At 39.5% G+C, this 15,039-nt stretch overlaps 1 protein-coding gene across 1 annotated transcript in view; it reads right to left on the bottom strand.

Moving 5' to 3' along the window:
* The window catches only part of LOC104084328 (protein shisa-9-like), a 31,215-nt gene extending 21,452 nt beyond the window's left edge, over window positions 1-9,763 (bottom strand). Inside the window, exon 1 of the mRNA XM_009588111.1 lies at window positions 9,631-9,763. Within this exon, the coding sequence (XP_009586406.1) occupies window positions 9,631-9,763 (133 nt within the window). The remainder of the gene's footprint in view (window positions 1-9,630) is intronic.
* Between the last annotated feature and the right edge of the window lie 5,276 nt (window positions 9,764-15,039).

Here is a 15,039-nt window from a genome sequence, read left to right as displayed (position 1 = left end):
ACTCTTTCCAACCATCCACATCTTCCAAATGTCTCTCTTTTATGGCTGCATCTACAAGTACACTTTTGAGGAGGAATGCTAGCACAGCCGTATTTTGGTAACAGGGCAGCTCTAAAGATACCAGCATGGGTGGGACCTTTAATATAAGGAAGGTGTCAACCTTTTACCACTACATTCACTAATTTTTTTCTGAGTAGATCTAAATCAGCACTTCGTAGATGCTACTACCACGAAGTTCACTTGTGGCAATTATTATTATTCAGTCTGTCAAAACATCATGATTTCACTGTGATGAAAGTATTGTGAGCACCAGTATTTCTGTGTGCTCCACCACAGCTGTGGAGACTTGCCAAAACAATGTAAAGAAGGTGGAGTTAACAGGACTGCTTTTCTACCTCTGTCTCTTACTTAGACCTATCATTTTTACTCAGTCATCTCTTTAAACGTACTGAAGAGATGTACTGGGGAAAATTAATTAAGTGTACTTTTTTTTTCATACAGGTGTTCAGTGGCAGACTATGTTGTTACTAGGTTGCTGGGTTACTAATGTTGCTGGGTTTTGATTCTTTGGGTGTTTATGAAGATGTAAAGAAATATGTTTTCCATTTCCAGATAATCTTTGACTTCTCTTTTGTCTTGTTAAAAGCCCAGAACTCTCCTGAATTATGAATTTCAAGCAAATTAATGACAGTCATTCTTTCACTGCTGCACTGACTGCACAGTGCCCCTCACTTATACCCAGATGCTTACACAAGATTAAGTCATCACATAGAAGACACAGTTCAAATTACTCATTGAATTGGCCATTTGCACACAGTAAATTAAGCAAAAGACCAAACTCTGGCAAAGTGCATTGAACCATATTGAAGAAAGATTCCTATTTATAAAGAGATTCCCATTGGAATGGACTCCTAGGGCCCAAAAGGAAAATCTCAGCTTGATATATACATCTATCTAAATCTGAATCATAATAAATTTTAGTTCAAGTGGCCATGACTGGTGAATGTTGCATTTGTTTGCAAGCTCGCTAGACCGTGTGTGACCTGATTCCTTATCTTTGGGCTTCTAGAAACAAGTGAGTGAATGGGACACTTAGGTTGTTTTCTACACACATAGTTAATGTAATGATGATGGGTAAATTCACCTATATTTGGATGCTATTTAGGAAATGTTGGTAATTGAAGTAACAATGGTGTAATGGAAATTCTACAGCAGGCACGGTGATGGGGAGTGTAAGTTTAACCACTGGGGGTGCCCAGGCTTAGCCGTGAGCAGCTAGGAGGTTTTAGACAGGACTTGCCTTGCCTACTCTGGGGCAATCCACATTTATAACTGTAAAAGGTATTGGCCTCGGCAGTGTTGTCTTATACTTGTAAATGCTGCTTCAGTCTCAGCAATACTGAATAGGGATTCTCTCAGGAAAGAAAGAAGTTTGTCTACAACTACTTCACAAGATCTCAATGTGAAATTTGAGATTTTGACTTTTTTTCCTGAATTTGGAAAAAATAGTAAGTGTTAAATTTTGGGGAGCAAATAATAGTCTATTGGATTATATTTTTGGATACAAGGAATTGGTTTCAATTGGAAGAAAGTTTAACCAGAAAAATCCCTACCAGCTTTATCACTGACCCCTAGTGCCAAGTTAAATCCTTTATGCTTATAAACCAGATATTCTGTGATTGGTATTTGCAAATAGCTGGCCTTACTGAATGAGGACAACTTTAACCTGAAAGCTGTGGCTGTGCTGATACATTACTTTTGGCAACCTGACACTGGTACATTGTCTAGCACGGTATTCCATATAACCAGCTGCACTGTGCCACTGCCAATTTATGTATTTATTTTTAAAAGACAGAGAATATGAACATCACAAAGAGTCAAAAAATTGTTTGTGCCACAGTTTCTAACATGAATAGTCAGACCTGATTAGCAATGGTGATATTGTAAAAAACCTGCAATATTCACAACCTATCTTATTTTCTGCTGAAGCAAGGAAATGTGATGCCAGGCTGCTTCCTGATGTCCCAAGACTTTGAGGAGTCGTTCTGGATGTAGTGTTAGTGGTTTGCTCTCTATCTTCCTACCGCCAGCTCAAAAGGAAGAGTTTGAAAAGGCGTGCTGGAGCTCACCACCCAAAAGCTAGATGTCTGCTGGGCAGAAAATGATACATACAGAAAAAAAGAAAAACAAAAAAGGTCTTCAGATGCTGAAGAGTGCTTTTGACTGTTATGCTAGACCTGTTAGAGGTCTAGGTATAGAAAAGCTTGTGGGAGGCAAATGGAGCAGAAAATAAGAACTGGAAGGAAGCTGCACCAAAACCAGTTTATAGCTAGAGAAACTGGGTTTTACATCCCAGCCACCAACAATGAGCCTTTGGAGATGTCTAAGGCATCAGCTTCTGGTCACAGTCCCAGTAGTTGATGAAGACTGATCATTACATTATCTGTTTATTATCTTGACCTATATCTCAGCCTGTGCAATTGAAACTTGTATCCAGATGTCACAGCTAACAGCTTACTGCATTTTTCAAGTGAAATTCCTTTTTTTGGAGTGTTTCCACCCCTCCCTGATTGTGAATTTTGGAGTTGCTTTAGTGTGCATCATGGTGACCACAACAATGTAATTCGCTGCTGTAGTTATGCTGCACTCTATCCAATTAAGGTGGTGTCATATCTAATTTATGCACTTCATTCAGAAATCAAGGAATGGGCATCTTAGCAATTACTAAATGCAATTAAGAACCCAATGTGGAAACACCTTACCCACCATGGTCATATGTATGAATGTGGTAAGACAAGGCAAAAGACCCAAAACTTTTTGTTTGTTTTGTTTTCTGCATTGTTTATAGAATATGTTGTCCTGTTCACCTAGATTGATTATTCTTGTCAAGAAGTTGCTGGGATTATGGGAAATACTCAGGGTTAGAGGAAGGGATGCTAGTAGGCTGCTTGCAATAGTAAGCTTGTTTAAGAGCCGACAACCTGCCATGAATGTCCCTTAAGCTCAGCCACTCTCCTCCTCCTCTTCAGCCATGGGAGAGTGAAACCTGTTCTGTAGAGTGGCCTGGGGATTCATTTCTTTCTGTAGCAATGAAGTCAACGATTCAGTGCTTGAAGACAGGGAAAATGAAATAACTCCATAGGCACAGAATGGAATCTATTAGTAAATGAGCAGTTACAGGCATAAGGAAAAGAACAAATGAGACAGGCGATGCAGTAGCAAAATAGGAGAGGATGGGGGAAGGGCAGGAAAGCAGAACGAGATTTTGCTATAAAAGCCACCTGCAGACACACATACAAAAGAAATGAGAACAAGACAGACAAAAGAACACTGGGAAGTCAAGGGGGAAAAAAGGGAAAATCCAGAGCAAAATATAATAGTAGTTGAGCATTTTCAGATACTCAAGAGAAAAAGATATGCCCTGAACTAACTAAAATTGAAAATAACAGCTATGAAAACAGGATAGATCTGAGTGATTAGAGAATACCAGTATAAAATTGCTCCCCTCCCATTCATAACTGCACTGCCACCAACATGCATATTTGTCTCTTTGTTCCTGAGTGCATTATACTTAATTGTAAAACTAGCTCATCCACCGTTGCAAATCTTCACATTCCTACAAGCCTCACCAACAGAAACTGCAGGTGCTATTTCTGAAAAATCCCAGATATAATGGGAGCTGTGGGATTTTAACAACTTGACTATGCCTGTAAATGAATTCCTTTCAGACCAGTTCCTTCCTGGATAATAAGACTGTTCTCCATTCATGAGACTGAGCCTCCTATTGGGGTGAAACTCAAATCCTTGACCTATATACTTGCTCTTGCCTCTCTGTAGGTTGTCCCAATGCAGTTGAACTGACCCTCCCTGAGGTTTTGTGTGTGTGTATTTTCCTACACCTATATAACTTGAGTTTTTTCTCTCTTCGTAGTATTGTATTGCCATTGTTATTGTGTTCTTATTTAGATTCTTTGCCCTTTCCTTCAGGGGCATTGCATTAAATGTTGTGTTTTTAAAGGATATTCTTATTCATATCCAGAGCATCATTGCGTGCAGGACCATACAAGGGTATGTTCTGCAACACCTGGTACATCAAAATCAGGCTGCACACTCATTAGATAATGCACTGTTTGTGCACATATAGACATATATGTAATATGTGTGGTCTATCCAGTTTAGTAGCCGCCTTCTGTCCAGTACTAGATGTGTGTCCTTGTTTCGGCCGGGATAGAATTAATTTTCTTCCTAGTAGCTGGTATAGTGCTGTGCTTGGGATTTAGCATGAGAATAATATGATAACACACTGATGTTTTAGTTGTTGCTAAGCAGTACTTACACTAAGTCAAGGACTTTTCAGTTTCCCATACTCTGCGAGCGAGGAGGGAGAAGGCTGGGGGTGCACAAGAAGCTGGGAGGGGACACGGCTGGGACAGCTGACCCCAACTGACCAAAGGGCTATCCCATACCATATGACGTCATGCTCAGCATATAAAGCTGGGGGAAGAAGAAGGAAGGGGGGACGTTCAGAGTGATGGCGTTTGTCTTCCCAAGTAACGGTTACGCGTGATGGAGCCCTGCTTTCCTGGAGATGGCTGAACACCTGCCTGCCGATGGGAAGGAGTGAATGAATTCCTTGTTTTGCTTTGCTTGCGTGCGCAGCTTTTGCTTTCCCTGTTAGACTGTCTTTATCTCAACCCACGAGTTTTCTCACTTTTACTTTTCCAGTTCTCTCCCCCATCCCACCCGGGGGAGTGAGTGAGTGGCTGTGTGGGGCTGAGTGGCCGGCTGGGGTTAAACCACAACAATGTGTGACAGGAGGGTGCAAGATCCCCAATGGTATTTATATGCAAAATTGTCTCTGAAAGGTGTATGCTTATCCCTTACACTAGGGTTTATGGCCAGAAACAGCAATGCAGGTTATGCCCCAAAACAGCAATCTTCTTAATCCTTTTGGTTTGCATTAACTGTTATAAATCTGCATGGTCTTGTTCTCCACATAGTCATAAAATGGTATTTCAGCTCTTCTTAAATTAATGGCACTCTGCAGCAACATTTTCCATGGTCTAGTACAAGTCCTAAACTGAAAAAGTATTTCTATTACCTAATCTTAATTTCTCTGTGTTGTAATTTAACTGATTTTGTATTTTAGCAAGAACAGATGCTCGCAATCCAGCTTCTGTACCATTTATTATTTTATATGTTTTTTTCCCACTTTTCAAATATTTGTCTCTTTTCTGAAGTAAATAATTTCACTCCTTTCAATCTTTCTTCATCTGACAGTCTTTCCAAGCTTTGATCATTACTGCTGCCATCTCTCAACACTTGTAGCCTTGCAATGCAGCTTCTAAGATGAGATTTTACCCTCAGTAACACATGGAGTTGTGTTATTCTGTATATAATGGTATCGTAGATCATCCCTATAAGTCTCTGTCCCTTATGATATGAAGACTTTTTTTGTTTTCTCATCAGTGATGCACAAGTCATGTGAGTAGTTGTATTTTCTCTAAATGTGATAGCTCTGAGACAATACATATTTTTCATGGCAATTTATGCTAGCCAGTTATCTGTTCTGTCTCTGCACTGTATCACAAAAACATTCTTGTAACACAGACAACCTACCCGTCTAATCACCATCACAAAAAGGATCTGAAATGAGTGGGATGGCATTTCATCCAGCAAAAAAATGTTTCTGTTTAATGGAAGTGACAGTCTACAGTGTAAATGCCTGTCATCAAACATACTGTCTTGTGTCTTCCCCTCTCCTATAAAGCAATTGTAGGAGTTAGTCTCATGCTACATGCTATACTCTTGATTCTCCACAGTGCCACTGAATGTGAGTGCCTCTCAGCATACTCACGTCTAGTGCTGTATGTTTTCTGTTCACTTCCTACATGGTTAACCTCTTGATCTGTTGCTGTCTTCCATGATAGAGGTTGCATGGTCTTTCACATACAGATATCCTCAGTGGATTTCTGAGGAGAAGCTTTTTTCCCCCACATAGAAAAATGCTGGACGCTAGGACATCTTCAGTTACGCTGTCAGATTCAAAAAAATATTAAACTCCTTATGGCACAATGGTGTTGTGGGCTGTGCTGACAGCACAGAGCATAGGCAAGTGAAGCGTATCCCCCGCTGCAAGCGTTTATGAATCAGCAGGGTTCATAGCGCTGACTGACACCAAAATTCCCGTTGGTTCAAGTGGAAAATCAGCAAGAGATAGGATGGCATAGTAACTCTTAGCACCTTGTTGATCTAATTTGAGATGCTGATGAACAAGGTTATTGTGGATGTAGTCTTTATGAGAAAGCATTACAGTAGGGAGATTCATGAGCTGATGTTCAGAGACAATGTCACTCATCTGGACATGGGAAAGAAGGTCAAGGAGCCAGGTCAGAAAATCCACTCATACCTTAGGAGGAACTGACTTTCCTCTGGCAGGAGAGGTAAACTGCAGAGACATATGAGTGAGCTGTGTAGTCAGTGTGTTGTTGTTGCTTAAACAATGCCCCGTGCCTGTTTCTAAATGTCAAAATTCCCAAGTTTCCTTCCAGTGCAGTGGAATTCTGCGCAGCTGTCAGATGAAGGCAATGTTATCTACACACACTTGAAAACAGATGGACTCTTCATTCTTAATACTTTTATCTGAAGTGCAGATGAGGACAGCACTAATTTTACAACACAAATCCTCCCCCCTCCACCCCTTTAATTTTCTCTCTACATCCTTCAGCCACTTACCTATGTGAAAGTCAGAGATTATATTTCTTTGAGTAATTATTTTAGGGGCAATTGAAACATAAAAGAAGGAAAATTAGTAGTAATGTAGCTGAAGAGGTGTGGGGCTCCGCTGCCATCTGAGTCCAGCCAGGGAAGTGCACCCAATGTTCCTGTAAAAGGGCCTTTTGCTTACTGAATGTGCTACACTTTTTGTTTAAATCTATGGGAATTATTTATATATATGAGTCTTATGCCTGTGAGCTCTTCTGAACTCTGTGTGACAGGTTACAAATGGGGAAAGAGACAACTGCGTCTTTGTGTATCAGTTAAATTCAAGAGCTGGTGACTGAAGCTTCCCTCTGTCTTCGAGATGAAGTCTCTCATGTTGTGAGGTGCTGAATTCTCTGTGGTCACAGTGATTTGGGAGATGGGGCCTGTTTCAGGTTTGGGCTCCTTATTTCTAGTGAGACTCCAAGTGTGTAGAAGCAGAGTTCTGTGAAATCAGTTGGCTGTTCTACTGCATCCAAGGAGGGTGGGAGTGGGATATCACTGGCCTTGTGACTAAACTGGCTGGAAGCCTCTCTCTTCTGCTTTTCATTTCCCTTGGGCTCCGTGCTGTACTATCGCACTCACAGTCTTGTAATATTTTCTGGGCTTTTGCTTTGCAAAAGCGCTACAGTCTGAGGTTGGTTTTCCATGTAGGCTTTTATTATGTGACACCATACCTCCTTTTATGAAGGTTATTTTTATGTCCTCTGAAGGTTTGCTTTTTCTTCATAATTACTCACAACCTGACAGACTTATAATCCTCTGATAGGATTTGTGACATTGTAATCTTCTCTAGAGCAACCCATTGTGGCTTCACAAACAGAGGATTATAACCTTTAAGAACGCAATAAGCAGATGAACTCTTGAGATATCAAGACCCTGCTTTCATATCAATTTCCAGTGCTTAAGTTGTGGGAGGGCAGGGAGCGGTGCTGTGTTCTCACTCCCACCCACGTTTCTGGTTTTCTTCATCGTCTTTTGCCTCAAGTAGCAGAGTTGAGAAATTAATTAAACCCACCAGTTATACGCGCTTTGAGCACTGCAAATATCCTTAGCAAATTAGGAAAAGATAAATTCAGCAAATTTGACTTACACAACAGAATTTTTTTTGCCTAGAAGAATGTTCTTTACACTTTCCCATAAGGTATCACTTGTTTTACAAATCAAACACTTCTGTACCTTTTCACAGAAATAAAAAGAGTCTGCTAAGATGTACCAGCCAGCTCAGATTCTTTGTTTTGCCTGTTTTGTCTTTCAATGAAATTACCTTTCTTCCAACAATTAATATACTTTTACTTAATGGGAATGTGTCTGTCATCATAATATTTGTTCTAAATGTTTATATGCCTTACTTGTTTATTGTTTTCTCTTACCATAATGGTTATTGATGACCAATAAGTGTAAATTTTTATGCAGCTTGAATATATTAAAAATTCCCTTACTTCAGGCATTCCACTAGTTTGTCTATTAGCTGTCCCAATATACCTACTGTTTAGAAGGAAAAGACTAGACAGTATAAAAATTATAAAAGCAAACATGTTACCGACTTCATGTCTCTGTTATTTACTGTTATGACTAAGCAGTAACTTAGTGGTCCCCTGCCTATAGCTTGTGGGTAACAAATTGCCTGCAGGATTCTCATGTTGTTCACGGGCAAAGGCAATTGAAGAGTTAAGATTTAAGGCAGAGATAGAGTTAAAATTGGAAGGAAGTTGCTCAGCATTGTTCCCCTTCAGTCAGCAAAATTTCACTAGCTTATCATCCAGCTAATGTGGGGTTTGAGAAATATTTTACTTAAATATATATCTCACCTGAGCATATCCCAGTGGCGTACTCTGTCCCGATGTACCTGACCCAGCAATGGAGAAGAGTGTGCTTTTTACTTTCTGGCATAATTTGGTTTATTCTTTTAGAGTCTCTCTAGAGATGAAAATTTATCAGTGTTCTACAGTGAAGCTGTAATATCCAGTCATGGATCTCTTCTTTTCCGATCCGCATGTGCAAGTCTTGTTAATGTTGGTGACATTTTTGTTTTGTTAGTCTGTGTTAAGCAAACAAAAACTCAGAGAAAGAACTCAGAAGGTCGATGAAGAATTAGAGTTCTGTTCTCAAAGAAATAGCCATAATTTGTTATATTTTAGAATAGCGGAGAACAAAATTTACTGATTACAGAGTAAGATGCATGTTATTTTGTTGCATAGAATCACAGAAAATACAAATGACTGGCTTTTCAAAAGATTACCTCATTTATCCCATACTCCTCTCAGGAAGGATTACTTATACTCTTGATAGACGTTAGTCATGTTTTTAAAAAGCCTGCAGTGAGGGACTCCATAGCCTACCTGCACAATCTGGTCCAGTTCTAATGCTATTCTGGTGGTATCCTCACCATTAGAGAACTTGTCCTATTATCTGTTTTACATTTCCTTTAAGGCAGTTTAAGTCCATTAGTTCTCTTATCCTCCAAGGATATGGAGAGCAGATGATTATTATCCCTTGTGCTGCAGCATTTTATTTATTTTGAAGTCTCTGCACTACAGAATAGGAATGTTTTCAGTCTTCTCATATAGAATGATTAGAGGTCTCAGATATCCAGCCTTTCTGAACACATCTTTCTTGAGTTTTGGCATCTCCCACCTTCTCATATTTCTCATATCTTGCGGGATCTCTACTTATTTATGCACCCTAGCATACCATTTCTTCTCTGGCATCAGCAGAGTGTTGTTGATCCATTTCTGCCTTCGATCCTCTAAAGCCCAGAAATCCTCTTGTGTCAGACTGCTCTTTACCGTCTCATTCCTATCCTGTGTTTGTTTAGATGATTGTTCTTATACATAGAACCTTGCATCTCATTTAATAGGGATGCACCTTGTTTTTTCACACCATTTTCCCAGCTTTTTAGGATCTTTTGAATTCTAATTCTGTCCTTCAAGGCCTTTGAAACCCTTTCCAGCTTGGTGTTGTCCACAAATTTTACAAGTGTCTGTACGCTCTTTCCCATCGTCGTCCTCTTTAATGAAAATAATGCACAATATTGGAGAGAGAATAAATCCCTGCAGAACTCTGTTCAGTATATCCTTCAATTTAAAAAAAATATGATTCACTGGGGACTATTCTCTGAATGCAGTTTTTAGACCATTTTGCACTTACCTTTCTAGAAAGAGCTTCTGAAATCTTATTAAAAATCAAGATTTATTATATCTACAGCTTTCCCCCATCCAAAGGGCCTGTTACACTGTCATGGAAGGAAATTGCTTAGGTTTAGCTCCATTTGTTCTTGACAAATCTTTATTAGTTGTTATTCATGACCATGTTTTGACTAGATGCTATAAGAAGTTTGGTGAAATAACTGTTGGTTTCTATTCCTTCCTCCCTTCCTTTCCCCTGTCCCTTAATTCATGAATTAAATGATTACTAAATGATTTTAATTGTGTTCTTTCTCCTCTTTTAAGGCTCAACAGCACACCTTTGGTTTTGACAGTTTTACAGAACTTCATCCATTGGGTGAGTTCTTAAAGATAATGGCACTTAGAGGACTCAAGTCTTTTCTCTAAGTGTGCAGGACTTCTGGGCTGTCGAGTAGAAACATGTTATAAATTTTCGTTATAAAATTACCCTTGAAACGTGCTCTTCCTGTCCTCAGGTGTGACCCCTCCCTTTTCTGATGCTGATTCTTGTTAGTTTCTTGAAACTATTGCCTTTTTTAGTGAATACTGAGGTATTGTCCTCTAAAAGTGACAGTTTGATTCTTTGAATCCTCAGATGTTAGCTTTTAATAACTAAAAATTAAACAAAAATGAAGTATTTTGGAGTCCTATATATGGTTCTCTTTCAATCAATACCAAGCCTTATATAAGTGAGCATTTATAGGAGCCACAGTAATTTGGATTGGTCCTTTATGTAGAATAATAGCTTAACATTTAGCTGCTTGGTTATGATGTGTTCCACATTGTTATTTCAATAACTGCTAGATTCAAATTATTTTCTATTTAGATAATGTTGTTTTATCCAAATATATGCACAAGAGTTTCAGAGGAAAAAATTAGGTGAGAGAGAAGATCAGACAAATAGCTTCTTTCGAAAAAGAAAATGCTATGTTTTGGGGGCAAAATGGTATAATCTTAGCTTCTCTCTTATTTTTAGCCCATCTCGTTTGCCTTAGGCCTCTGAAGTCAAAACTGAAATATAATAATGCAAGCAAAGTAGACTAAGTATATCTTATAAGAGTAAATATAAAGCCGACAAGTGTCCAACTCATTTTCTTTAAACTAAATAACTTCTAACCATGCAGCCTGGGAAAGAGGTTATCATGGTACCTTGCAGATAGGTGGTCTAACTAGAAGTTATATATCCTGTTTACAGAGCTTGACATTCTCACCAAGAAGAAAACATACTTTAAAACTCCTATGATTTGAGAAGAGGCATGCATTGTCAGCTTACAAGGTTCACTGGTCTCTTTAGTTACGGCATTGTTACCAGTATGTGGCAGATGTTTAGGTTATAACTCTTGCTACGTATTTGACACTGGCCACAAACCAGTTACTTGTTTGTAACTTTCTCATTACTCACAAATGTTTCCTAGTGAGGCTACTGATGACATTTCAGCAAGAGGTGAAATAATTCTGTTTGTTTCATGCTTAGGCACTAGAGACAAGAAGAAAGAGAAAATGGAAAAATAGATTTTAAAAAATACTTTCCTTTTTGCACTTAAAATTGTGAATTTCAGAACCTATCCTGAGAAACAGGGGAAGAATATCTGTCCATTTTTTTCCTGGAATTATCACCCAGGTATTTACTAGGGGAAGGGACTTATTCTTAAGTTTTTTATTTGATTTTAAATTGCAGTTTTGTAAGGAAATGAACATCATATTACCAGTTGCCATTTAATTTTAGTATGCTAAATAATCTTAAGGATCACTCAAAAGTATACTAAGTGACTTCAGCCTCCCATTATTTGATCCTCTCTATTGATGATGTACATACTGACCTATTGAAGGAAGGGCCAAGTAGATATGGGAGTGGAGGAAAGGGAGGACAGAGAAAAATCTTTCCATAATTAGGACATAGGCAATCCTGTATCAACAGGAACATTCTTTTCCTTTTTAACATTTCAGTAATGTTCCCATTTTATTTTGAACCTTTGGACTTAAAAGGCAACTGTGATAGCTGCTGTCTCAACCCCATGTTATTTTAAGAACCTCTTATGTTTAATTTCTGTGATCAATAACGTCCATGCACATACACTGACGTGCAGCATAAAGATGACCTAGTTCTATTTTTGTATTTTAACGGCCTCTTGTACAGTGGTAACTCTGCTGTTAAAGGGACAATGATGAACATATGTTTCAATAAATGAGAAAATCCTACTGCTTTGAAGAAGCGAATTTCAATGGCTTTTAAAAGACTTCAGCCACCTGAACGGAGGTTGAGATTACAACCTTTTTGCCAAAATGCAAATATTTCCTTCAAAATAGTCTTTACTGAAAGCAGTTATCAAAATAACTGCAGTAGGCTAGGCACAGGTCACTCTGTTCCTCTAAGAATAAGGCATAATGGGCTACATTATCATAGGCAAGTTGCTTAGTCAAGAATACTCTTCAAGATATGCAGCTGACATGAATGGAAAGCTGGAAAAAGCCTCCATCTGTCCAGTGGTGGAAATCAGAATGGATTGGTCATGTAGGGCTGGACACATGAGCACCTGAGCTTGTGCTATGAGCTGTAGATGTACTGCACTTCTCCTTTTTAGTGCGTATGTACCTTAACACTGTTGTTATCAGTGCTGCAAGTACTACAGCTGGGGCTGTTTTTTCGGATCAGTGTCCCCAGGGTGTGTGCTCACGGCTTGCGCACCGTCCTCTTTCATCCTGCCATGCCAGAGGTAAATCTGAGACCTGCAGTTCTTCCTGCCAGAGAATTGTACTGTGTTGCCAGATTTCTCTCAGAGCCTTTTCTTTTTTTATTGCTTATTTCTGTTCTACATTACCCTAAGTTAGACCTTTTTCTTTGTCTTCCTCCTCCCTATAATCTGTGCAGGGAATGACCGCTTGGCTGTGTGGCATCTTCAGCCATGTCTTCTCTTCAAGTTTACAGCTGTCGGTGCTACATTTCCCTGAAAAACACCTGCACTGCAGGTGTCTGTACAATCTCAGAGAGGCAGGAATAGGATATAGATCCATGAAAATATCTCCAGCCTAACTCTTTAGTCTCCACCTTATGTCTGGAGAGCCAAGATAACTGGCTCTGGAGCTATCATCATTCCCTGCTCTGTCTCAGTGCCCAGACGCATCGTTGGTGCTAGGTGACCGCAGGCACCCTGACCCAGGCAGAGGGACACTGACTGCAGAACAGCCTCTGGCACCACCACTGGGACAGAATCCTGGGCTTAACTCTGCAGTCTCTTCAGAAATGTAGCTGTAGCCAAAAAGGCAAGACAGAGGGAGAACAGTGTCAGCAGTCCTGTACTCTTCTGCTGGCTTGCCTGGGAGGCTGTTGCTCACCCTACCTCAGTACAGATTACAAGCACCATCTCACCCCAACCCAGCACCCTCCATCACTGAAGGCTTATGTGGAAGGGCCTTTACGTTCTGGCTGCCATACCGCCCATGCTGGAAAGGTGGCCGGGGAAGGCCTCCTGGGTCCCTCGTTCCATCCCAAACATCTTATCTTGTTCCTTTTCATGGCTGCATTTAAGGAGACTATTACAACCAGAGGAAGGTTTACTGTTGTCTCTATGTACCACGCAGGTTGCTCCCCCTCCTCTGAGAAGGTAAGAAATATATATACCAGTACTTTTTGGTTCTGAAGAAGAATGACAATGTCAAGCTCACCTGAAGCTGCAGGAATGGGAGTACTTCCATTGACATAGTTGTGTCCAGAATGGTCACATTAGACACAATTCCATCCACTTTCTTTTCTCCTCTATTCTCACTTTCATGTTTCTGCTTTGAGAAGACAAAGTTACAGGCACGTGCCACCCTTCTGTGGCATAGCAACAAGAAAAAGAGAGGAAGATGATTATTCCCTTCTAATTGCTGCTAAGTCAATTTAAAATAAAAGGTGTCCAGCTCTTAGGATTATAATATAAATTCCTACAGTGTGAGCCTACAGCGAAGAAACTGGCTTCTGTAAACTACTTGTTGGACAGTTTCTTTTCTTTTCATTGGAATTTAAAAGAAAGATTAATTAATGAAGTCTCTCAGCTCCTAGGTTATTTCTTTTATGGCCTCTATTTGCTTACTATTCTATTCATTCTTCTCTCTTACTCATTACAAATTGGTGCATTGTGTTATCGGTAAGTTGAGGCACAAGTATGAAAATGTAGATCTGATATTTTGAAAACTATCTTATTTAGGGCGAGGTTTTGATCAGTGCTTAGGCTAGCCTTTACTTTGTTCGCAGTGAAACTGAGACTTTTCAAGAATAGCAGAATCAGGCAAATTTAGAACATTTCTGAAGCTCTGTCTGAATGTATTTCATGAACACCTACTTTAATGGAGTTAGGCCAATATTTAGAAATTGAATTGCAGTAATTCAGCGTATCTTCTGATACCTCATCACTCTTTAATTTACAAATGTGGTGCTGATTAATTAGATTCACAGTACCTTTTATATCCTCAACACAGTGCACATGTCGGTGTGTTTATTTGCGCTCCTCATTGCCAGTGTGCCCTAACCTCACGCGGAAGCCACATATATCTTTGAGAATGTCTCACCCCATTCATCTCTTTCGACCTTCCTGATGAGACACAACTTCTTATTAGTTTCTCTTTCAGAGCTGTGTTTTATAATGGTCACTGGAAAGTGACTGAGATCAACAACCCTTTTCACAAAAGCCACTGAATAAAAACGAGTTGGTAAATTAATTCTCAGTCCCTTGCAAGCGAACGTGGGTTATGTTTGCACTGATGCCTTGGAGGTGGGGTGGTTGTTATCCCATAACAATTCCCTGGGCTCTGGTTCTGTCTTTCATTAAACCATAGGAACGTTATTTTCCATGTGGTATATAACCGCTCTCACTGGTATCTGTATTCATGCAGTATTATCTTTCCTCAATGAGGCAATGTACTAATGACTGACATTCCTGACTTAAGGATTTTACTTCGTTTATTTAGTTACATAATAAAAAGCTGTTGCTCGCAGTCCTTTACCTTTCAGCAGGGTATGTTGGATCAGTTCACTGAATGTGAGAAACCTTTCCAAACCGGACCTTTTCCTTCTTCATTAATTGATACTCAAACAGAAATACAGGTTGTTGGGTTTCAATAATTTGTTACA

The sequence above is a fragment of the Fulmarus glacialis genome, unplaced genomic scaffold (genome assembly GCF_000690835.1).
Source record: "Fulmarus glacialis isolate BGI_N327 unplaced genomic scaffold, ASM69083v1 scaffold40791, whole genome shotgun sequence".
Classification (NCBI taxonomy): Eukaryota; Metazoa; Chordata; class Aves; order Procellariiformes; family Procellariidae; genus Fulmarus; species Fulmarus glacialis.
This window is presented reverse-complemented; position numbering and strand designations above follow the sequence as displayed.